Here is a 17467-nt window from a genome sequence, read left to right as displayed (position 1 = left end):
TTGTGATAGGGCGCATGTTAATTGACGGAGAAAACGAGCGGAGAGCTCCTCCCTCGTGCGCTCAAACTCTCTCTGTCTTCAAAATTAGCACTGTATTTGCTCTCCCTCTCTCTTCCTCGCATGTATTAATCTAAAACAACTGGCATGATGCTAAAAGTTCGGAAGTTTTTTTCCTGAATTGGTGTGAATAGTGCTGAAAAGAACGTCACCTCAGCTTCTCTGACAGGTGTCCCGCACACGCAGCTGACATAAACCACACTTTCAATATACGAAAAAAAAAATCCTATCCAGTGTTGACCAATCTTTTGCGATATTTTCCTAATAACAGCCGCGATTCACACGCAACGCCTCCACATCCGCTAATGTCCGATTCGCGAACTAATGACTCATTTGAACCGATTCATTTTAATGATGGTTAAAACAACTGATCTGTCTAACACTGAACTCACGTGACGTCACCGTCTGAATTGGTGTATAACAAATCATTTACTCAGAACACCTCTGAAATGAATACGTCAGTGTGCTAACCCCATTTAGCCAGATTGGTTAGTGAGATTTAGCCTTAATGATCCACGGTATTTTTTTAGGTTATTTATGACAATGTGTAGTAAATTAGGCCTACCTATAAAATCAGTTAGTTTAGACTGGAGTGAGGTGAAACCAGAACAAAGCAAATTGTTGTTAGCCAGGTGCATTCAATTGTATATGGTAGAAAATTATATTATTAGTTACATTAACTTTTTAATGCTACTTTTTAATACTGATTATGCCTATAAATTATTTTTTTATATATATATATATATATATATATATATATATATATATATATATATATATATATATATATATATATATAATACCAAAATAATTTTCAGGTCTAGCAAATAAGCATCTTCTCTTACAAAACAAATATATTTTTTTTGGCAAACAGGGAAAGAAAGGATAACAGTGAGAGTGGCAGGTAAATTATTGTCAGTATTGGGCTTGCAGATCACGTGGGTAGGGTGCTTTTTACTGTTTGTTTCTGTTGATGACCATGTCTGTCAGCCACCACCGAAGACCATTTTTGACCCAGGGAAAAACCCTGCTAGATTGATATTAGTCGTGGTAAAGCTACTCTCTGTAAATCAAGAAAACAAGATTTAAACAATAAAACTTGAGGTGTTGAGCTATATAACATGATTAGTTTTCTGTTGATGAATGCATCCAAACAGTTGCTCACCTGTCTAATAATATAGTAAAGCGTCTTTGGCGTTTCCATGGTTTCTACAAAATTGCCATTGTCATTGATAGGCGACGTACGGACACAGTCCATGTCCTGGTTAAAATTGCTTATTTCTCTAGATTTAAACATTCTTGAAAACATTTGGGATAATGTAAGTACACAAGTAAACAAAATGCTTAACACTATTCTAGTAATTTTTGGATATTTTAATTCAAAAATCTTACATATTGTGCCTTTTAAGTCTCTAAGGAATATGCCCAATTTATAGGAATATAGCCCTTTTTATCATTTGACTCCATACAGCCACTTAATTTCAAGCAAATTGTGTAGCATTTTTTTTGTGATTTATATAGTTTTATTTGACATAATAACAAAATACAAAGCAAGAATAGCAGCAAAAATACTAAAAAAATAGAAAAAAAAGATGTGTAGCATTTTAAACGTAAAGTTAGACATGACTTGAAAAAAGAAAGTTTAAAATTGTGTTATTTCTATGGAAAAGTTATAGAAATTAATTGGAATATTAAAAATATTAATTAAAATATTAATTCAAAAGACTTGACATAAATATGGAAACACAACAAGCAAAATGACAATAAAAAAAGGTGCAATAGGTGTTTTAGTTTGATTTACTATTTAAATGTGTCAAATGGTATGGAAATCTCTCCTAGTTATTTACAACAACAGGAATCTAGAAGGTGTGGTGAAGTCACACCATGTGGTACTCCTGAGAATCCGGAAAAGAATCCGGAGAATTCAGAGATGTGTGGAATATTTCTGTCTGTTTTAGAAACAGAACGGGTCAATCTGCTACTAGTTTAAAGGCCATGTGCTGAGTGAAACGGATGGCTTCGGCTCACTGCTCTACATCATGTCAGATCTAATGAGCGAAATGACCTACGATAGGAATTAATTGAGTGAAAGTTGCAGAAAAAAACACTGGATCTCTGTGCTTGTTAAACAAATGATGTCCCAAAACAAGACAAGGATGAAGAATGTTAATGAGATGTTGTTGTAGACACACGAGACTTATAGAGGCACATAAACGTCCAAGTGTGCTTAATGGTTTTAAAAGAGCAATATCGGTGACCATTTATCTTAATCTGAGCAAGCTTTTATGTATGGTAGGACTGCTCGGTTGTCCTTCTGTGATCAATTGTTTCACATTTGATCTCTATAAAAGCTTATTTCATGCTAAACTGAAAATGTTGTCCTTTACTCACCTCCATTTCATTTTAAACCTGTATTACTTTCTTCTGTGGAACAAGACCTTAGACCGAACATCTGCACTTTTACCATACAATGACCAACACAAGGGTTAGGAAATGAACAAAATCTCAACTATTTCTTTAACATCATCAAACAGTCCTGTTCTTAAAGGGATAGTTCACCCAAAATGAAAATTCTGTCATTTACTCACAGATATACATCACTAGGAAAGAAAAGACAATTGCAATTTCATGTCGACTTTAAGTATGATCATTGAAATCTAAATTCAAAAGACTTGATATAAATATGGAAAATTCTGTCATTTACTCACGGATTTTGTTTCAAACCCATAAGGCTTTCGTTCAACTTTGAGAAACAAACATGTAAGACATTATTAATGAAACCTGAGACATTTCTATCCCAGCATTGAAAGTACATGCAACCAAAATTGAGGCTTTGAAATATTTATAAAAGCAGCATAGTAATCCATATGAATCCAGGTCTTCTGAAGAGACACAAATTAAATTAAATCTGTTCATCATATAAAGCAAGTGTGTCTCTTCTTAGAGTAGACTTTGAGTAAACTACTCTGTTCATATAGATTATATACTTATAAAGTTCTTGAAGTTTTGGGTGCATGGACTTTCAGTGGTAGGACAGAAATGTCTCAGGTTTAAGCTGCGGTCACACTGCACTTTATGTTCCATTGACTTCCATTCAAATGCATGCGACTGCGTCAGACCGGAAACGTAAGATCGTGCAAAAAAAAAAAAACGCATTTTGCTGCTTTCCAAAGTTCAAGTTTGGTGAACTCTGACCTGCTAATTCGCATCACGTGAAGATCGATTGGTCACGGCATGACCTCTTGGCTGAATTAAAAGAATGATATTTTTGCAGTAAAGTCGAGTAGGTTCTGTATTTTTCTGTATTTTTACAAGTTATTTGTTGAATTCATGTTTAAAAAAAGGGTTTGACCATGACGTCATTTCACGACCGTTACAGCATCCGTAGAAATTTCGCACATCTAGTGTGACTGCAGCTTTAGGCTAATTATTAATGTCTTTTATTTTGGTGTTTTGAAGGAGAATGAATGTCTTGTGGGGGTGAGTAAATTACATATTTTAAATTTTTTGTTGAACTGTCTTAATTTAAGAGTGAGATAAGATTGAGGTAAGATCCTCATAAGATTGAAATTAAATTAAGAGCTGGAACAAAAATGTCAAAGGCTGCAACCTGAAAAACTTTGAGCTTGTAAAGAGCCAAGTAAGTCATGCAAGTTTGGCAAGGAGCCAAGTGAACAAAAAATGTTACTGGCCTTGTGTCAAATGAGGACACACACCATGGTGTGTATGGGGTTGTACCAGGGCAAAACTGCAGTAGGAGGTGCAAATGAACAGGCTTGGTGTCTCTAAGGACTGCTCTAATTCCCATCTGCTTCCACAGGTCCCCACCATGGACACAGAGATGATGCCGAAATTCTCCTCGAAAGATGAGGAAATCGATTACTGGAAGTGCTTGTCGCTCAAATACAAGAAGAGGTAGGCTGAAGTCATTAACTACTAAATATAGCAACCAGCTGAGACCGTGCAGTTTACCTTCATATAAAGCCATGGGGAGTCCTCTGTTTATATTCAGACAAATGGTCCTGATTGTTTTTTAAAAACTTGGCCACATTCTTTGAGTTAAACTTTGGCTGGCTTGAGTCAGTAATGATTGTTTCTGTGTTCATACCTACAATCACGAGCCCTGCGGGAGATGAATGGCTGTAAATATGACTCTGGCACTTTTTTGTCATGGAAAAACAGAGAAAATGCCACAACACACAGTGCCTTTCACTGCCCCTGACAAAAGAGATACACTGAATCACTGTGAAAATGCTCCACAGCTCCAGTTGTTGTTGGGAATCACCTGATGTCATTTGTAAAATGTGTAATGCTTGAAATATGATGTTGATCTCATGGTTTCGTTATAATCAGGGTTGATTTCCTTTCACAGTGCTTACTATGTGAAGAAACTGGATTATGTGATAAATGAAAAATGATGTGCTAGTTCTCATTTTCAATAACAATAGTGGTAGGAAATCCATATCTATGTAGTTTCAGGCCCAAAATGCGCTCTATGCAAGTATGTGAATTGTCTGCATATCCTACTTCTCGGCACCCTTTAGTTTGTTTCATATGTCAATTGGCTTCTTGACTCTTGACATTCTACAAACTGACAAATACTGATTGAACGTTCACTTGGCAAAAACTGGCACCAACCAATGAAAATAGTGATAACGTATTGATCTGACACAACTTGACGAATCTACCTGTTGCCGTTGGATGACCTTTGATGGTGCAGTGTGAATTAGCCTTAATGGGTTAGTTCACCCCAAAATGAAATTTCTGTCTTTAATTACTCACCTTCATGTCGTTCCAAAACCTTTGTTCATCTTCAGAACACAAATTAAGATCTTTTTGATGGAATCTGAGATCTTTCTGTCCATCCATAGACTGCCTTTGCAGCTACCACTTTGACAATTCAAAAAGTTCATAAAGAGATCGGAAAACTTTATTAACATAAGCAGAAACTCAATCAAACCTCAATGACGCACTAGAACAAACCTCTTGCGAGTTTGAAAAGACATGAGGGTGAGAAATTAATGACAGAATTTTCATTTTGGGGTGAATTAACCCTTTAAGTGTACTTAAAGTGCGTCCATTTTCATGACCGTTTCATAACCTGCTTAAGTACACTTTTAAAAAGTGCACATTGTAATAATGTCAAACTAAACGTTTTGCCTTTTGAATACATTGTAAATCATCATTTTAAAGAAGTACATTTATTTTGAAATTCTAAAATGCTAATATTTTATTATAATTTTAACTGTATTTTGTTATTCAATAGCCTGTGAAGCTGATATGGCAATAAACTTAAATATACCAGCAATCATTCACAGAGATTTATCTGCAAAAGCAGGATTTAAAAGTATTGTTTAAATGTTCTTTAGCTCAGACCATGGTTTTGACTTGGCCAACAGTGGACTGAGAAGTGTCTGTAATCTAAAACAGAGCTGGCAGTTGGCGTTGGCACTAATGCTGACCGTGTGCCTGCTGGTGGTCTCGTTCTATTTTGCTCTGAACTCCTACACAGTTTCAACACGTGCACATGCTCCTCCTGGGCTGTGGTTTTACTGCCTCAGAGCTTTGGTGGAGTACAGGAAGTTCTCAGATCCCAGGAATTTCCTGCTGAGGAAGCAGCAAAACTTACTTTCCTGGAAAGAGACACACAAATGAGTCACCTTTTAAAAGCCACTTTAACTTACTTGACGAACATCAAGCCTTAAAAGATGTAAGCAACCACATGGCAACCACCCACAACATCCTTACATCATGATAGGTCAGAAAACACCACTTACATTTAATTGGTTTATACATACATTTGGGGTCGGTTAGATTAAAAAAAATCTCACCAATGCTCCATTTATTTGATCAAAAATACAGCATTTATTTGAAATAGAAGTCTTCTGTAACATTATAAATATCTTCACTTTTGATCACTTTAAAGACACAGTAAGTTTCACCACTAGAGGACGCTTATTCAAAACAATAATAAAGGCATAGCTTGATGATGCCTTGAACACGCGTGGAATCATGGGAGTTGCCGTTTTCACCTCTACAGCCGATGGAAAGCAATCTGACAGGACTTGGGCAAAATGGATGAGCTGATGTATTAAAGTTTTATTAACATTACTGTGGTATGAAGCAGGGCTGGGCTGAGAGCCCGGGACATTTTACGTTTGTTTTTATTATGTTTGTATGCTGCAGTTAGCCGCTGCCACTCTTTTTGTTTTGTTGTTTATGAATATTTTACAATTAAAGTTATAATTAAAGTTAAGTTTAAAGTCCTCCACCTCCTTCCCTGAACTTGAACTTTGTTACAGTTACATTTGATCACTTAAATTCACATTCATTTATGTAATTCTAATAAAAAGATAGCCTCAAGTGCTTTATTACTACTCGTAAACCTTTGGGATAATGTAAGTATAGAATCAAAATATATAATATTCTAGTGGTTTTTAAATATTTTAATCCAAAAATCATCTTACATATTGTGCCTTTTAATGTGTCCTTGTTGAATAAATGTATTTCTTTTAGAAAAACAATCGTACAGACCCTTTTGAACCATAGTCAGTTAAACACCCAATATCAGTAAGGACTGGAAATGTCCATTTGAGCAGCTTCCTGTTGTCGAGTGAGTGTTTTGTGCTGAAGAGTCAAGCCGCACATGTCTGGTATTTCAGGGAAGGAGGGAGGAGGTGACAGATTTAAGGTTCCCCCTGCACATGACATGAGGAGGCCGGGGGAAGTGAGCAGGGTTAAAGGGATGTCATGTCAGACAGCAACACATGGCTTCGGAAACGCTGTCTAAAAACAACCAGGACCCTGCATTCAGTTTGCTGAGCTCATTTCCTGCCACCAGACCCCACTATTCATCTCCAGCCGGTCTGTGACCCCTGACCTTCAAGGGTCCAAAGTGAACATTTGGCAGTGCAGATGCATAAAGTAGATCTTTTTCACAACTGCATAATTTCTGGCTTTGAGATGCTCCTGACTATCAGAAAACTGCTGAATTTTGCTTTGTGATGGTTGACGTGATATTTAGTCTACACAGTGTTGACTTGTGGTTTAAACTGGGTGTCACTTTTTGACCACTTTTAGGACCTCCAGTCTGAATGGCCCCAGCCCTGAGTGACTGTAATTCATTATCTGCTATAGCACCAGCTGTCAAGGCCTAAATGCTTGGAGCGTGTCCGCTCTTTGTTGCAGTCTGGGTGTCAATTTGCATTGCATAGTTAATGTGATGAATGTGCCGCCACTGTTCCAGATGGCTGGTGACATGTGATTTTTTTTTTTTTTTTTTTTTTTTTGATGTTTGCGTATCTGCAGTTATCATGACGCTCAGGAGGAGCTGCAGGAGTTCCAGGAAGGCAGTCGGGAGCTGGAGGCCGAGCTGGAAGCGCAACTGGGTCAGGCTGAACACCGCATCCGAGACCTGCAGTCAGAGAACCAGCGGCTGAAGAGCGAGGTGGACACGCTCAAGGTAGATAAGAGCAGGAATTTTCCTGCTCTTTTGAAATCTCACAAAAACCTCCCCCCTCAGTCCAACCAGACCATTTGTGGGGACCAAGCTGTGAAAATGGGTTGTTCAGAAATCATCACTTTATTGTGGTGATTCTCGCAAAATCTGTCAAACATGTTCAGGTCTGATTTCATTCCAATTTTAAATAAAAGAAATGGTAAATTTTATATATTATATATATTTTTTTTATAAATATACACTCCCATTCATAGGTTTGGGATAAAGAAATTACTTTTATTCAGCAGGGACAAATTAAATTGATATAAAATGACAGACATTTATAATGTTATAAATGTTTTCTGTTTCAAATAAATGCTGTTCTTTTTAACTTTCCATTCATCAAAGATTCCTGAAAAATATTTCCACAAAAAATATGAAGCAGCACAACTGTTTTCAACATTGATAATTGTTTCTTAAGCATCAAATCATCATTAGAATGATTGCTGAAGGATCATGTGACACTGAAGATTGGAGTAATGATGCTGAAAATTCAGCATTGATCAGGAATAAATGACATTTTAAATGATATTAAAAGAGAAAACAGTTTTTTTGTTTGTAATAATATTTCACAATATTACTGTTATACTGTGTTTATATCAAATAAATGCAGCTTTGGTGAGCATAAGAGACTTCTTTCAAACCATTAAAACATTAGGTCTTACCAACCCCAAACTACTGAATTTTTTTTTTTTTTTTTTTTTTTTTTTGCATTGTTACATTTATTGTCAAAATTATAATAATAAATCAATATAATATAATTAATTGTCATTTACCACCCAAATTCTCATTACTGTAATGCCAAAAATAATGTATTTAATGTAATATTCTTGTACATAATGGTAGTTATGTTATTTGTACTTGTAAAAGAATGTGTTTTTATTCTAATACTGCAAGCAATATTCAGTAATCTATTGAGAATCACCGTTGAGGCCTTGCCCACACTAATACGTTTTCATTTGAAAACTCATCTTTTCTGTTTTGGCCAGACAGCATTTTGTCAATGAATACTGAGCTTTTTGAAAACTCTCTCCAATGTGTACACATTTGATAATGCTGCTTTCACTTTGTAGTGTGAACTGTGAAAATGTAGGCTTGTGAAAATGACACATTTTTAAGTCAGGTGAGTCATGTGACTCATTTAGCCCAAAGCAAGAAGGTGGACGACATTGTACCGCAGTTGTTTTGGCTGCACTTCATTTTGATAGCATTGTTAATGATTAATATCAACTTGTTACCCACAGTAGCAACAACACTTCATTGTCCGTCCATTTAAAAAAAAAACAACTCAATGCCTTTCCACACCATTGACACTGATGATGACCCCTCTATGGGTACAAAAGCAAGCACCTAATGGCAGGAATATCTCCACACCGCTTTAATCTGCAGTTTTATCTCTAAAAGGTCAGCAGTGTAGCCAATGTGCTCAGTCAAGAACATCCCACAGTGCTGTGATGCAGCAGTGCCCAGAGCTGTCGAGGGTCTCGGCTAATCCCAAGTGCGCTGTAATTGGATGTCAGGATGAAGAGGAAGAAAATAGAAGGCTAATGGCTCAGCAGAAAAGTTTACTTATATAGAACGGTTGTTCCTCTAAGACCCTGACAGAAATATCTTGATAATGGCTTGGGTTAAGGTAGACACTTGATTTATACAGCTTGCTTATAACTGATCACATTCACCAAAGCCAGTGCTAGCCTTTGCTCACTGTCCTTGCATTCATTTTCGAGAATATGGGACACTCATTATTTTGCCATGGCCCAAAACAATACACTTATTTAGACTAAATGGAGTGGATAAAGTAGGTTACCTACAGGAGAAGTCGGGAAGGTTACTATATGCCATACTCCTGCTCCTGATTTAAGGGAAATTTGACCGAAAATTAAGAGAAATGCAAGTAAAAAAAATAAAAAAATATCCCATCTTTAAGAAAACGAGTCCAACTTGTTACCATTGTGCCACTGCAAGAAAAAAATTGTCATAAGCAAGTTTTCCAAATGATGTTTGAGCAACAGTTATTAAATCAGAACAGCTCACTGTAGTGAAAGCAGGAATATTTGGATGTGTTTATGGAAGGTCATGTGCTCTTGATACGGTTTTGCTTTTGTATGATACAGGACCTCGCAAGGAAGAGTAGTCCTGTCTAAATGGGACTGTGGAATACTTTGTTTAAAAAAGAAAAAAAAAAAAAGAGTAAAATGCATGTTTTTTATAGCTGATAACTGTTCTCACCAGCCATTGTCAAATTGTTTGTGAGGGTTGGTGACTCAGATGGTGTCTCCCCTGTGTCCCTGACTCCAGGAGAAACTGGAGCAGCAGTACGCACAGAGCTATAAGCAGATCTCCATGCTGGAGGACGACCTGGTCCAGACGCGGGGCATCAAGGAGCAGCTGCATAAATATGTCAGGGAGCTGGAGCAGGCCAACGACGACCTGGAGAGAGCCAAGAGGTACACAACAAAATTGTGTCATTCTAAACTAACTTTGCTCTGAACTGCTAGACTGCTTTTGTATAGACAAGACTAGGTTACACGGCACCAATTCCCAACAAACCCAGACTAAACTACACGGTGCAAGTGTTGTGCTAAAAATATATTTACAATGATGGTCTGGATTTGTGCAGGGCCACCATCACATCTCTGGAGGACTTTGAACAGAGGCTAAACCAGGCGATAGAGCGAAACGCCTTCCTGGAGAGCGAACTGGATGAGAAGGAGTCTCTGCTGGTCTCAGTGCAGAGGCTGAAGGATGAAGCTAGAGGTAAACTTTAACACTGCAATTAAAGGAATGTAGCTGACAAAAATGTTTTTAAAGGATTAGTTCACGTCAGAATTAAAATATCCTGATAATTTACTCACACCCTTGTCATCAAAGATGTTCATGATTTTTCTTTCTTCAGTCGAAAAGAAATTTGAGGAAAACATTCCAGGATTTTTCTCCATATAGTGGACTTCAGTGGGGACCAACAGGTTGAAGGTTGAGGAATAAGGATCTTATCTAGCAAAACTATCAGTCATTTTCTAATAAAACTAAAAATGTATATACTTTTTTTAACCACAGATGAGACCCTTATTCCAATTTGCATTTAGGACCTTTAAACTGCTGGTAGCCGTTGAAGTCCACTATATGGAGAAAAATCCTAGGATGTTTTCCTCAAATCTTAATTTCTTTTTGACTGAAGAAAGTCAGTCATGAACATCTTTGATGACATGGGGGTGAGTAAATTATCAGGAACTAATGAGTTTTTAATTATAATTAGTAATTATAAGTGAACTAATCCTTTAAAGTCAAAATCAAGCGGAAATTATGACTGCGTTTTCTTCCCAATTGCAGCTTATAGTGAAATGGCTAATCATATGAGGAAGAAACATGTAGGGCAGGACTTGATTTTGTCAATAGGGAATGAATTGTATTGTAGAAGTGTCCCATGCAAACTATATGGTTTTGTGTGTTTGACTGGTTGCTGGAGGGGATGAATTGAAACTCGTTTGGCTTTTGGACAACCTTATTACGAGAGCCCATGAATTTTGAAAAAATAATGTGCATGCATAAATTTATGAGAAAAACGACTTTCCATAAAAACAAGCATTGCCAATTTTGACTTGTTGGTGAAAATGATCTTGGATGTCAAGGTATTCTGGGCAGAAATTGAAACCAAAATCTCCAAAGATTTTTGAAATGCCGACTTGTCAAACAAAAATATTTTTCTGATGTAATCAACATGTTGCAGATGTTATCAAGTTTAAGAAATGAACAAAACATTCCATTTTGTTTCAAGTTTCTGTTTTATCAGTGCAAAATTTGCATGTTCTTGTAGACTTGCGGCAAGAGTTGGCTGTACGAGAGAGGACTTCAGATGTTGCCAGGATGTCGGCCCCCAGCTCTCCCACCCTAGACATCGATAAGACAGACACTGCTGTACAGGCCTCCCTGTCCCTCCCGGCCACACCTGTAGGGAAAAACATGGACCATCCTTTCATTGTTTCCAAAGGTTGGTGGTCTTTGTCATTGAGATTATTAGGATCAATCAATAACCCTCCATTCCTAGCCGAATAACTGTAGAGGCGATTTCCTTTGTGTCTGTTCAAAAATCTAAAGTCTTTTCTGTGGATACTGTAATAGATGCTGTAAAATGGAAACATTTTCTTTTTGTTTTTATTCGTAAAATGTTATGTAAATAATTATATCAACATTGTATTGCCACCTTGTTCGCCATTGAAATTCATATCTGTCAGTTTAGCACACTCTTAACAGCCTGACTGACAGCAGTAACGTCCATTTATTTTTTTCCTTCAAAGCACTGACCAACGGCTGTGGAAACTCCCCCCTAACACCGTCTGCACGCATCTCAGCCCTTAACATCGTTGGTGACCTTCTGCGGAAAGTCGGGGTAATTCCTGAACGCTTTAATCGTGAAATTGTTCTGTGTGTGACACTTTAACACTTACCAAGAACTGCTTACAAAATAAAATTTCAATACAAATACTGATGGGAGAACATGGGATGTCTCTTTTTGTGCAGGCCCTTGAGTCTAAACTAGCTGCCTGTAGGAACTTTGCCAAGGACCAGGCAGCAAGGAAAAGTTACACCACAGGAAACGGAAACCTCATCAACAGCAATGCAACCAAGTTCTCTCATTCACTCCACACTACGTATTTTGATAAGACGTAAGTGTTTGATTTCTATTGTCTGCTCATCAGACTTCCACAAACATTTATTACATGTATAAAAATATATTTAACAGATATTAAATATTAGATTTATTATTAGTAGTATTACTACAGATAATTACATTTTTGGCCAATTAGATTTGTTTTTATCTAACAGTAAGTCTTTTCTAATAAGTATTCTCATCTCAGAAAATGTATTTTGCAATTTTTACACCACATTTGACCTGTTCACCTTCGTAGTAAATATCAGGCTTATTTTGTTTGTTTATTCTTGGACAAATGTATATTTGATTCTCAAAGTAATGTGTAAATTAAGGTGACCAGATTTCTGAAATGTAAACCAGGGGCATTTCCTAATTCTGTATTCAAAATATAATTGAAATTTCACTTATTATATATTAACCAAAAAAAAAAAAAAGGGAGACTATACATTTAGGTATATTTTGCTTTTTTTAATTGTTTTATGGTATTAATTTATTATAATAATTATATATAATAATTATTTTTTTTCCCTATCTTTTCTAATTGTATTTCATATTTTCATTTTCACAAACTGTAAATATACTGTATACAGTAATGGCTCTTTTCCACCAAGCGATGCGGTACGGTACAGTAACAATTATTTCCGTTTCCATTGTCAGAAGCTGTGAATGGTACCCTAATTCCGAACCCTACTGTACCAATTTTTTGGGACCCTTCTGTTGGGGTACCTAGTGTAACGGAGGCCAGCTAGTAGTTGCTGTTTGAGTAAACCTCATTCCTTTGATCTCAAGAGATACTCTATCGCTAGAGGTTGCAGCCTTTAGCCTCCTCATTAGAGCATCCGACTCCCACGCCAGTGACCCAGGTTTGAGGCCTGTGCAGAGCGAGGCGAGTGGGACCTGGATGAGAGGTTACATTGGTGCCGTGACCCGGATGGGAGTGAGGTTTAGGGGGGTGAGTGTAACGGAGGCCAGCTAGTAGTCGCTGTGCGAGTAAACCTCACTCCTCTGATCTCGAGAGATGCTCTAGCGACTGACGCTAGAGGTTGCAGCCTTTAGCGTCCTTGTTAGAGCGTCTGACTCCCACGCCGGAGACCCAGGTTTGAGGCCCGTGCAGAGCGGGGCGAGTAGGACCTGGATGAGAGGTTACACTAGCACAATAGTACCAAAAAGGTGGAGCTACACTCACTGCCGAATGGTGATGGGGAATGACAACACAATATCGTTGCAACACAATGTGGATTTTTCAGCTGTTTCTCTTTTCAGTCTTTAGCCTTTGCTCAAACAAAGCTGCTGTATGTCCTCCATTGTTGTTTACTTTCTTACTCGTGCGAGAATGAAGTCGATCGCTACTTTCCGGTACATACCACGTCTATCAAGTGAGGTTACTGATGGCAGTGGGAAACGCAAGCCGGATCAGGGTTTACCATCCCGAATCGTACTGAACTGAACTGAACCGTACCGTTCGGTGGAAACGAGCCGATGTTATTTTATGTGTGTGCTTTTGAAAATGGATCTTTTCTATAATTAGGGTTATTATTAGGGTTATCCCTAACCCTGTTTAGGCCCTGTACATACAAACAGTATTACTTTAATTTGAAATTAATAGTGTGTGACTACCATGAAACCAGAAAACCTTATGTCCATTTTGAGTATTACAAACTACCATGAAACCGATAATTGTGTCCTCTTTGATAGAAATACTATGGTCTTTGAAAAATAAATATTATGGTAGTCAAAGAGGGGCGAGATCTGTTTGGTTTGGTTGGTAACACTTGTAACCACTTGAGACTGAGTAAATGATGACAGAATTTTCAGTTTTGGGTGCACTATCCCTTTAAGTTAGTCATGGCTAAAGTAGTGGCCCAAGTTATCAGTTTAGCTTGCAGCGCCCTCTGGTGGTGAGAATTGTATTGGTGAAGAGTACTAAGGTATGATTTCCTGGCATCAGTAAGTGTTTTGTGTTTGCTGTTTTACTCATGGATGTTGTTCTCAGGACTATGAATGGACTGGACCCCGGTTCCCTGACCGCCATGGCTTCCCCACGAACCGTGTCTCCTCCCGGCATGCTCCCTCTCAGCGTGTGACAGACGGTCCCAGAAGCTCGACCTCCACACAAGTTGGACACATTGCAGAAATGGAGAGGACACTCGAAAGAATGTGTGAGAGTGTGCGTGAGAGAGACTGAGATGACGTGCCTCAAGCCTGTCTGACAGATACATGTCAGGCGTGAGGGGCCGTTACTGTGAGCGTCCCGCGTGCTTCTGTTGACCTCTGTTCTCACGAGGTTTAAAGCCAGCAAAATGACAAAGGTCTGGGTCGGACCACAGCTTCTGTGTGAGTGTTTTTAGTGTGTCGCACAATTTAAAAGATGTTTAGCAAATGTAAAAATTATTAAAAAGAATGAAAAGGGATTTTTTTTTTAGGTGAACGTCACTGTATGCGCAACACAAATGAGTGTTTGTATGAGTGTTTGGGGCATGTTTTGATCTGAACGTCCCCTCAGCTTTGATTTCCATGTTCAGTAAAGGGTCTATATGTGGAGGTCAGCAGATGCATATATATATATTTTTTTTTTACTGGAATGAATGCCAAGAAAAGCTTCACGTTAAATAACATCACCTACCTTTAAAAGCACCCCTTTAATGAATTAATAACCCAGCTGGCTGGACACCGGCCTGCATAATGCAACCTTTCTTTTAGGGCTTCAAAAGGTATGTATGTTTCCAAGACTCCACTCTGCACTTCCACAGTTACAAAGTGTTTACTGTGTTTAGATCCCATGAGCCGCAATGGTCATCATCATCATGTATAGATGCAAACAACAAATACTGTTTAACCGCTTTGACTGTAAATCAGTCTCCGTGCAATGTGACAGAACTTGTCAGTGGTTGTATGAACCTCATTTCTATCCCATGTGCCTCTGGATCTGCTGGTGAGTTTGATATTCACTGTTTATTTATTTCACTCATGGAACGGAAGCCAACTTACATGTTTATCACAGTGTTTAAGTTCAGTTAATTTACGCCAGACTTCAACATAAAGTATTGGAGCACTTGTTAGTGTTAAATAACCCTTTTGAGTCTTTGGTTTCACATGCACTTTGTTGGCTGTTTTGTTATATTTTGTGTATATAGATTTGTAAACATGGCAGCGTTGCCCAGTAAAGTCTGTAGATACTAAAACTGGGCTTATATGCTGTTTAATTTATTTCAGAAACTTTATGGCATGTTTTGACACAAGGATTGAATTTTACATTCTGCGCATTGGTTTAAAATCATATATCAAGATGTAAAATTGGTTGTCTAATATGTGCAAATAAATAAAGGGAAAAATGAGTCTTGAGTTGATGTTTCTTTAACAATCATGCTGGAAAACCTGTGAAAATCACGAATTTTACAAAGGTGAATTTTTTTTATTTTTCATCGCACAGTAATTTTCATTTTGGGTGAACTATGCACAACATAGTCACTCTCCACAATACGATATTGTTGCATTTTTGTGTTGTGAAATATTGTTACACCTCTGTCTTTAATAATTTATATTTTGACCTATACCACCCAAGCTGAAACTACAACATGATTATTACAGAATTTAATGCAAGTACTTTCATAAAAATCCACTTTTCATTTAATCACGGTAACAGGGTTGACATTTTAAAGGTGCAGTGTGTAAATTTTGGTGGCATCTAGTGGTGAGGTTGCGAAATGCAATACAGTACAGATGTTGTTTGAGACAGAAGAGAGTAGCCAGTCAAGCAAACGTGTTCTGTAGAGCAGTTTGTCCGTTTAGGGCTACTGTAGAAACATGCCTGCGCAAAACATGTAAGTGGACCCGCGGTGTATGTAGATAGAAATTACTCATTCTAAGGTAATAACATGATGGTTCATTATGTTAGGTCTTTATACACCACTGAAAACAGTTATGTATGCTAAATTGTATTTGTCAATAGATCCTCCTAAAATTTACACCTTGCACCTTTAAGTGAGTGACCTACTGACAGATATAAAACCATTTCCTGAACTCTGTAAGGAAGGACACTACATGGAAGGATGTCATGTCAACATTTTATTTAGATTAGTTAATTGTTGAAAAAGGGCAGCAGGGTAACTGGGTCTACACAACCTGTACTGTTACTCAAGGTTTAATGTTAGTGGACTATTCCTTTTGTCTACCTGGTCTTTGACCAGATGGCTTAAAATCTAGTGATTTGATTTATAATGTGTGAATTTAACCTTACTTCAGTATCTTAAGATGATCAATATGGGCAAATGAACTCATTAAATCCACTTTCATGAATCCAAATTTGTTAAAGGCTTTATAAATGATTTCCACAAATTCATTCTGCTCGCATTTCATGATTGAGGTCCTTTTGTGAACTTTTGCACCTTTAATGTAAAAATTACAGCCTATGTAACGCAACTGTGACGCATTTCAGAGAAAAAATTTAAATAACCTAACTGTGTAATTCTTCTCAGAGCTAATACTTTTTTCATCACAAAAAAACAGCTGTTTTAACAGGGCTGAGTAGACTAAAACTAAAAACATTTAAATGCAAAATTCCTGGATTTTTAAAAAAAAATCCCCATATAAGCACATAATAAAAGTTAGTTGGCATGAGCTTTTGAATGATAAATGGGAGAGTTTCTCTTGTGAAATACAACACGACTGCCCTCTTGTGCTTCTTAGACACATTATCTGCACAGATATATTTGCTCTGCTTTGGAAAACGTGGCCTATCCTTTATTTGATCCTCAATTCAAGTTCTAAAATCTGCTCAAGCTACCAAAAATTGTTAAAGGGTTAGTTCACACAAAAATTAAATTTCGTCATTTAGTACTCACCATCTTATCGTTCCACACCCGTAAGACCTTAGTTCATTGTCGGGACACAAATTAAGATATTTTCGATAAAATATGAGGGTATCTGATCCACACATAGGCAGCAATGTCATTGCACCAAAAAGGTAGTTGAAAACATTGTTAAAATAGTCCATGTGACTACAATTGTTCAACCTTAATGTAATGAAGCGACAACAACTTGTCATACATAGTGAACTCAGTGCAGGCTTCCTTGTTTACGTCCGAACGCCAACTCGGTATTGGCCGAGCAGCACGACGCGTGCATGTGATGCTGATGCAGGATCCGGCCAATAATGAGCCAGCATTCGGACATAAACAAGGAATGTTTTGTTGTAGCTGTATTCTAAAGTGCTTCTGGATTGTTTAGATGTTTTTGGTCCGTGTTGCGTTCTTATTTCAGAT

At 37.5% G+C, this 17467-nt stretch overlaps 1 protein-coding gene across 1 annotated transcript in view; it reads left to right on the top strand.

Moving 5' to 3' along the window:
* ndel1b (nudE neurodevelopment protein 1-like 1b) overlaps positions 1–15536 on the top strand; it is a 19612-nt gene extending 4076 nt beyond the window's left edge. The window contains exons 3-10 of the mRNA XM_067381435.1: positions 3878–3972; positions 7366–7519; positions 9854–10002; positions 10176–10312; positions 11370–11543; positions 11851–11942; positions 12074–12219; positions 14200–15536. Of these exons, the coding sequence (XP_067237536.1) occupies positions 3887–3972; positions 7366–7519; positions 9854–10002; positions 10176–10312; positions 11370–11543; positions 11851–11942; positions 12074–12219; positions 14200–14290 (1029 nt within the window). The 5' untranslated portion in view covers positions 3878–3886 and the 3' untranslated portion in view covers positions 14291–15536. The remainder of the gene's footprint in view (positions 1–3877; positions 3973–7365; positions 7520–9853; positions 10003–10175; positions 10313–11369; positions 11544–11850; positions 11943–12073; positions 12220–14199) is intronic.
* The last annotated feature ends 1931 nt before the right edge of the window (positions 15537–17467 follow it).

The sequence above is a fragment of the Chanodichthys erythropterus genome, chromosome 3 (genome assembly GCF_024489055.1).
Source record: "Chanodichthys erythropterus isolate Z2021 chromosome 3, ASM2448905v1, whole genome shotgun sequence".
Taxonomy (NCBI): domain Eukaryota; kingdom Metazoa; phylum Chordata; class Actinopteri; order Cypriniformes; family Xenocyprididae; genus Chanodichthys; species Chanodichthys erythropterus.
Note: the sequence above shows the minus strand (reverse complement) of the source record. Positions and strands in the feature narration are given on the sequence as shown.